The sequence below is a fragment of the Balaenoptera musculus genome, chromosome 14 (assembly GCF_009873245.2).
Source record: "Balaenoptera musculus isolate JJ_BM4_2016_0621 chromosome 14, mBalMus1.pri.v3, whole genome shotgun sequence".
NCBI classification, from domain to species: Eukaryota; Metazoa; Chordata; class Mammalia; order Artiodactyla; family Balaenopteridae; genus Balaenoptera; species Balaenoptera musculus.
The window spans coordinates 83,166,342-83,174,673 of record NC_045798.1 but is presented as its reverse complement, the minus strand read 5'-3'; the positions used below and the strand labels follow the sequence as shown (position 1 = coordinate 83,174,673).

Genomic DNA, 8,332 nt, shown 5'->3' with positions numbered 1-8,332 from the left:
AATGTAAAGGTGAGGTGGCAGGGAGTCCAAGAATTGACTATGGTCAGCATGATAATCAATTACGACACTCTGAGGTGGACCCAATGTTCTCAGTAAGTTATCTCACACTGGACAGCAAGTCTTGCTCTCTTGTTGAATGAGTAAGAATCTGTTTATTTGGCTAGGATCTAAGTTTGTGAAGTCTATACTTCTACATAGTTCTTGAGGCCTGACCATTCTCTTTCCTTAATTTCATATTTCATTAGCACCACCATCAGCCAAGTCTGACATTAGAATCAATGCTGTCAATTGATACCAGTTCTGGAAAATGTGGTTAGAACGTGACGTTATTTGGAATCTATGAGAGTCAAAATTTGTGATACATTCTGAACAAGGTGATTTAAAAATTTATCTTTGTATCAGCTATGATAGAAGACTTGTTAAAAAGTAATAGAACAGAAACGAAGACCCAACACAGCCAAAAATCATAAAATAAAAAAATGTAAAAAAAAAAAAATAGAACAACAAAACGCGCAAGAACATTTAACCCAATGTGGTGTTTAAGAACTTTAAAAGCATATAATGAAATTCAGCGGCTATGAGAAATCATTCTTGCCTATGAAGGGATTTCTAAATGACTTCTACACAAAGCACTATTTTGATAACCTGGTCCTATTTCTATGAAATACCATTAACTAATAAGGGACATATTTTTTTAAATGTCACAATCCAAACATTTTACCATTCGGTCTAACATTCTTTTAGTGAGGTTTTATTACTGTGTTAATTTTAATTAGTCTTTGCTTTGCAAATGTTCTGCTAACTCACTCCAGCCTTTGTATTGAAGGCTCTAGGATATCAGCAACGTCGGCTGATTCCTAATTTGTTTGATGTCTCCTATGTCACCATTTCACTTTTGCTGTTTTACTAAAATTTGTTGGTACCTACCCTCCAGTATCTGCCCAGTTTATGGGACATCCAGAAATTATCTAGTTAACCCTATACTAATTAAAATCCAACTCTGCATCTGGTTATTAAATAGACTGCAAGGCAGACCTTGTGAACGAAATTTTTATTTACACACTGTATCTAGAAGCAGATACATAAATTCTTTATACGATTAATTTCCAAAAATGTGCAAGAAATTACTCTAATTTGTTTACAAACCAAAACACGTATTAAAATCAATGGACTTTGGATAATTCATTCTGTGGTGTTCTCAGTACAAATGGTACACACCTGATTCGAAACATACAGAAAAGTGTAAACTACAGCAATCTGGATTGCAAGTATTAATTCCATGGCACTCCAACGACTATAAATTTTCTTTAACCCAACATGTATACTTATTACAAAATTCTATAAGAATTTTTCATCATCTCTGGATGTAGAGTTTGGATCACTTTTCAGAAACGGCAGCTACACATTCGCCATGTTATAACTGATTAATAAAAAAGGATGTGTTTATAAAAAATCTTTACAGGATTAAAAAACTATTAAAAGAAACCGAATTTGTGATTACTAGCGTACCAATACTTTATTTTAGAATTTTAAAGTTATTTACGGAACTGGCGACTGTTCCTTATTAGAGTTTTCAACAAAACCATCTATTGCTGGTAGTATGATTTCATTTTCAAATTAAGACTTCGCATTCGATGAAAAGCCATGATGATTTAAAATAGATTACTTTGAATCATTCATAAAGCAAGTATCTCTCATATACAATGTGAAATGTACAATGATCAAAACTGGCATTTCTGAAAGCATTGTGAAGAAAGATATTCAGACTGGTAGCGCTAGCAGACACTGCATATAACCTACTTAAGATTTCAGTAACTTTTATCCTGTTTCAGTAATACTGGCTCAGAAATTATCGTGTGTATATACTTGGGTTTTATTTCCTATATGCCAGTGATTTAGCCTTTTGGCACATGATTTTCTTTAACAGCAAGATGGTTGCCCTGTGTAGCTGGTTTCCTTAAAAACTATTTTTAGTTCTATGATCGTTTCCTGTGATATTTTTTGACCTTCCAAATTTTTCACATTATTGCACCAGAGAACAGTTTTCCTTAGAAAGAGAAAGAGACTTTTCCAAGTACTTTCTATGCTTTCTTATTATTTGTAAAATTGCATAATAGTGTCCTAGTAACACTGGAAATAGCTTCTGGCCTCCATCGTGTTTCTGTGATGAGATATTTGATAAAAAGCAACTCTGATTAATTTATTATGGCAGAAAGATACAGCTTTCTTGTTTTCTTTTTCTTGCCTTGAGCTCAGATTTTCAGAAACACATATTTAAGAAATCACTTACAGGTAGTGCCCATGTCATCTAAGCTACCATTCAACAGAATCCAGAAACCCAAATGCTGCTACCTAGACAAAACTACAGGATGAAGATTTCTCTTTTTCCCCTTTCCAATTTTAACCAGATTGTTTTACTACCCTACAAAGCCAGTCTTTCACATTATGTTGTACTGCCTATATGCCAAATGGTTCTCTTTAAACAAAAGCAGAAAATATTGCAACGCTCCTTTCTCTGTTTGTAAATAACTTCTTGGCAAATATTTTTACTGATACACTATCAGACCCTAGCAATTTGAAATTGGATTAGAATAGGGCATTTTACTTAAAAGTGTTTTATAATATGAACATAAAAAAGCACATTAAAGATTGGCTTTCTGAATTAGAACAGTATCAAGACTTGCCCTCCATAAAAACACAAAATACAATTTTAAAACCATTTATATGGAAATCAGAATGATCTTAACTTGAAACCAAATGGCTAGATCTTAAACACATGGTATCATGAGGAAGGCGTGGGGAACAGGCTATGCCCACATTAAGACGGGGTTCAGGGCAGTCCAAAGACCTCTGTGCACCATGATCTCACAAAGAGTACATGTAAATGCTTCTAGAAACATGGAGAAGCCACCTCAACATTTATTATTAATACACAGTGACTCTGTGACAATACCTGCCATCTAATATAGATGCACAGGGACTTTTAACTCACCCTAGATATATTTTAAATTGTTTAAAAATAAATAGTTTTGCAAAAAAATAGTTTAAATGTCTTGCATTAATTTGATAACAAGTTTACAACTCTGTAATAGTTCTTAATCCAAATAGCTTACAATGAACACTTAAATTATATTATTACAGTATACTCCATATTCCATCTTATTAGGTGAAAACATATCAGAAAATGAAAGAGGAGTCTTTGTAACAAGGTACAATCAAACATTCCACCAAAATTAAGTACCTTTTCCCCTTTAAGTCAAGATATCATAACATATTATGGCATTGTGCCTTTTCTTGGTAATTCTCAGTTGACTCTAAAAAACAAATAGAGAAAAAAAAAATGGGGATACTGCTTATGTCTGAATGACAACGCTATTAAATTTGACCTAGGACCTTTACTCCTGTTTTTAAATGGGGGTAAGAGATAGGAAAACCGAGGGACAAAGGAAGAAATGTCTTAAATTACATGTTTCATCTGAGAGGGAAACATTTCCTTTAAAGTTAGGTAGCTAGAAACGTCTTCTGGATGGAGCAACTCCGAAATACTAAAGAATCATGCAGTAAATAAACACTGCATTTCAAAATAATTAAAAAGTATTGGAGGTGACAAACTGCACCCCTGCCCAAAGGACTGACTCAAAAGAGATGAAAAAACGAATGAGGTCAATTTACTTAGGACTTAAAAAGAAACAAATAGAAAGCCTATTTTTAAAGGGCAGTATATATGGTAGGCAAACACTTCCATACACCTGATTCGGTTTTAATATTTTTCTTACATGGTGCTCCACAATCTCCACAATTTTTCAACTAAAGTCACGGGGTTTTTTTGTTTTTTTGTCTTTGTTTTTTTGGTGGGGGGAAGGAAGGGTCAAATCTAACACATCTTAATAGTGACTGCATAAAAGAAAAATATAAACCCAACTTTAAAACAATGTTTTCTTTCTATTCAAATCAATTTAAAACTTTATATAAACTTTATGTTGCAAGAGGATCTAGTCCATTTTTGAAAATCATTTCTACATCAAGTTCACCCAAGAAAATGTTGACTAAGCTAAAGAAATCACAGATAAAACATTTTACCAAAGGAAAGTATAGATAACAAAAAAACTGCTTAACACCGGAAACTATGATCATCTAGTATTTCTTTAATAGTTCTAGTTCCATTAGGTCTTTATATGTTACGCCAATTTGTACCAGAGTTTAATGACAGAAAAGGCAACAATTTCTAAATTGGTGGTATACATTTCTTTACAATTCTGTAAGGCCATTTATTAAAACAGACAAACCACAAGATGAAAATGAAGGCAACAGAAAAGTCCAACTTCTCACAACCAAAATAACAGCACAACCTTAAAAATAATTTAGAAATGAATGTTGTAAAAGATATGTAGCAGATCTCTGTTCCATTACCCAAGATTATGTCAGTTCATAATTCTAAATAAATCTTTCTAAAGTATGAAATTAAAAATCATTTTCAGTGTAGGTGTGAATGCTGTGATTTATCACACGGCTATGTTTACTCCACACTATCTTTGAAAACGGGCCATTGAAAGAGACATAACAATGTTCATTCTATAAGTTTCATTTAACTTTACTTAGGATTGAATACACATGAAATGTGCTTTTAATGCATAAAAATCACAGTGGATAGCAGCAAAGGACTGGGGGCGGGGTGGGTAAGGAGAATCTGATAATTCACATTGTGATTATTCTGCACACTGATGGAAGATAGCTCACTCTTCTAAAACCTCAAGACTTCCCTTTTTAAAGAACCAAAATAAACCCAAGACACCTTGCGGACACTTCCCCACCCCTAAACGAACTGGTTACTCTTTTACACATAAAACTGAAACAGTATGGCAGCAAAAGATTTTGATAGCAATGGAAAGTCTGTAAACGGTATTTCAATCTCTTTTTCTTCCTCCCCAAGTGCAAGACGCAGGGTTCTCACAGCCTCTCAGTAGTGCTTCTCCTGCAAATAGTCCTTCATTTTGTTTGGCAGCGGCAGCTTCTGAATCAGGTCTATCCTGGTGTACTGGCGGATGACGAACCGGCACAGGTACTGCAGGGAGCGCACCTGCATGAAGCGCGACACCGGGTTGGTCAGCCTGACGGGGTAGGTGGCCGAGCCCGGCAGGCGAGACCTGGAGTAACAGAAGGCCCCGTTCTCGGAGTCCCTGACCGAGTGCTCGATCAGGTCCACGATAGACGTGTGTCCTTCCACGTCCGGCTGTTCATAAAAGCTAAACCGACCATTTGAATGTTCGATTCTAGTGTGAAGGGTCTTGCCATGCGAGCGAAAGCTCAAGCTTAAAAGGTAACGGTCGTCAGAACTGTCCCGAACAAGGAAAGAACCATCCGGCACATTGGCCAGCTTCCCTTCTGCCTCCCAGCGAGTGATGGGGCCCCAGTACCATCCCTGTTTCGCCAGTTTCTTCAGCTCCTCTGTAAGGCTTGTCACGACCATGGGACCACTACTCTGCACCGAGTCATAAACTCTGGCAACCCCGGGGGCAGAGTTAGGATCGAAATTCAAGTGACAGCGCATACTTTCGGCCACGTGGGCGTCCGAGCCGGCGAGCCCGCCGAAGTTCCTTTGGATCTGATTCGTCTGCAGGGGAGGTAGCAACGGTGAGAGTGGCGGGGCGTCGTCGGGACTCGCCCTCGGGCTCTGCAGCACGACTCCCGTGGTGCCGATCAGCAAGCCGTTCACCGACTGGTCCACGAAGATCTCTGGGGCCACCACGAGGTCCGGGTCTACCTGATTCTCGTCTTCGGGGAAGGAGCCCCCTCCCCCTGGAGGAGGGACCGCGGAGACCTCCATGGGGGAGGAGCCGTCCAGACAATAGCCGCGCGGTCCTTCCAGAGGGTACATCCCCTCCTCCAAAGGCACAGTGTACTGAATGTAGTCCTGAGGCACGAGTCCGATAACGACAGGCACATGTTCTTCCAGGTGGAGATGCAGGTCCCCATCCTGAGACTCGGAACTCTTGAGCGAGTTCGTCTGTTCTTGGCACGCGGTGTCGGCCTGGAGGTCGTGGAAGTCCTTGCGCACGCCGTTCAGGGCCGGGCCCGGGCCGGGCGAGTGGACCAGGGCCTTGACCCTCACCTCCATCTTGATGCACGTCTCCTCCGACGTGGTGGGGCGCAGGGGCCACGGCGTGGGGCTGTAGTGGTGGCTGCGCAGGGAGGTGGACCTCATGGGCCTCTGCGCCCTCACATCCTTGAAGACGATGGGGGCCGAGGAGGAGGAGAAGGTGTCCTCGTCCGCGGAGCCCCCGGAGGGCGCGCCGCCCTTGCCCTTCGGCTTCTGTTTCGCAGAGAGCCGTCTTTTCAACGTACCCATTAGGCTTTCACTTTTTGATCTACTCTTCCCGCCTTTTTCATCTTCACTGTTGAGATCACAGCTGGCTATATCCTTCCCATAGCAGCTACCAAATAAGGAATCCTCTTTTCCAAAGTCACTGGCTAGTGATGGTTGTTGTACAACCATAAAATCCGCTTCTTCTTTACTTTTATTCAAGTTGAAAGACTTCCGGAAGGTTTTAAGACTAATCTTCTTCATTCTGACTAGTTACCTAATCCAAGGGAATCAACTTCTCTCTGGAATATTATCCTCGAACATCTGGAGAGGCTGCACGCGATGCTGCATCTATGTATTTTTCCCGCTTCATTTACCCTTTGGAGTCATTTTCTAAAAAAATGCAAAAAATAAAAAATGTTAAAAGGTCACATTAAAAAATATTTCCACAGAAAGTTTTATCTTAGTCACTTTTAATCCTTTAGCTTCTGAACAAGGATGCCTGCGTATGTTTATAAGAAGGTAAGCTCCATTAAGACAGATATTTTTTTCCATTTCACATAGCACAATGCATCACTGCCTACTACATAATCAGCACTCGACAGATATTTGATAATGCTTAAAGAGCAAACCCGACTCTACCTCTTTCCTTTCTGCACCTTACTTTGACTTTACCCTAATTATGGTTCGTGTTCCTTACCTCCTAACACCGCTCTAACAGAGCCACTCATCCTCTGCACACTGATCCACACCGTCCCCGGCCTCTCCAGCCACCAGCCTGCAAACGGCCAGCACTCAACAAAGAAGGCCCCACGTCCACAGCAAGCCTAATCGATTCTACAACAAACTATACGTATTTTTAAATATTTAAACATCTGTAAAAATGAATTAAAGGAGTTCCATAATCTGTGATGAGTTATCTAGGAAAAGCCTAGAAATGTCCCTCTATAGCCATGAGTTCAGCGAGAACAGGGCCCATCCACCTTCGTGTTGCCAGTACCCTGCACAGCCGAGAGCCCCCCGAGAGGGGTACTTGCAGCTTCAACACTTTCACCTGCAGGGAACACTCCTAACAACTAGATAAGTACAATTCATCATGGTAGTAGAAACTGCATTTATTTGTCTTAACAGGTAGAAATTGGTGACCTGAAGACTAATAAAAGCCTCCCTGTGTTAAGTGATAATTTTCTGGCTCGCTAGCAATGAACCCAATTTTGTCCACCAAAAAACTGGGCATCAGTTCACACAGATATTAAGAAAACTTAACTACCAATATCCATAAAACCAAAGGCCGTGAAAACCAGACAAAACAAACATGCTTTGCCGCAACAACAGGGACGTTGCAAAGGAAGCAACGTTTACAATAATAAGCGAAAATCAGCAAATTCTCGATAAACGAGATCAATGGATCAGTATCCAAAATGGCTTGTATCTGGTCTGTCTGGAGCATCACCCCACCGCCTCCCAAATCCAAGCATGTAAATCTGTTTAAAGCTCGACGTAGAGGGTCAGGCCCAGCTGACTTTCTAGGAATGATATAAAATGTTAATTAAGATTTCTAATTATTAGAGAAGTGCAAATCAAAACTACATTGAGGTACCACCTCACATGTGTCACAACGGCCAACACTAAAAAGTCTACAAATAAAAAATGCTGGAGAGGGTGTGGAGAAAAGGGAAACCCTCCTGCACTGCTGGTGGGAATGTAAGTTGGTGCAGCCACTGTGGAGAACAGTATGGAGGGTCCTCCTCAAAAAACTAAAAATAGAATTACATATGACCCAGTAATCCCACTCCTGGGCACATATCCAGACAAAACTCTAATTCAAAAAGACACATGCACCCTTATGTTCATAGCAGCACTATTCACAATAGCCAAGACATGGAAGCAACCTAAATGTCCATCAACAGATGAATGGATAAAAAAGATGTGGTACATAGATACAATGGAATAGTACTCAGCCATAAAAAAGCACGAAGTAATGTCATTTACAGCAACATGGATGCAACTTGAGATTATCATACTAAGTAA

At 39.8% G+C, this 8,332-nt stretch overlaps 1 protein-coding gene across 6 annotated transcripts in view; it reads right to left on the bottom strand.

Moving 5' to 3' along the window:
* Window positions 1-1,036: 1,036 nt before the first annotated feature.
* SOCS6 (suppressor of cytokine signaling 6) overlaps window positions 1,037-8,332 on the bottom strand; it is a 34,143-nt gene continuing 26,847 nt past the window's right edge. For all 6 annotated transcript variants that reach the window (XM_036823092.1, XM_036823097.1, XM_036823095.1 and 3 more), the window contains one exon: window positions 1,037-6,694. In XM_036823092.1, coding sequence (XP_036678987.1) covers window positions 4,958-6,565 — 1,608 coding nt within the window. In that variant the 5' untranslated portion in view covers window positions 6,566-6,694 and the 3' untranslated portion in view covers window positions 1,037-4,957. The remainder of the gene's footprint in view (window positions 6,695-8,332) is intronic.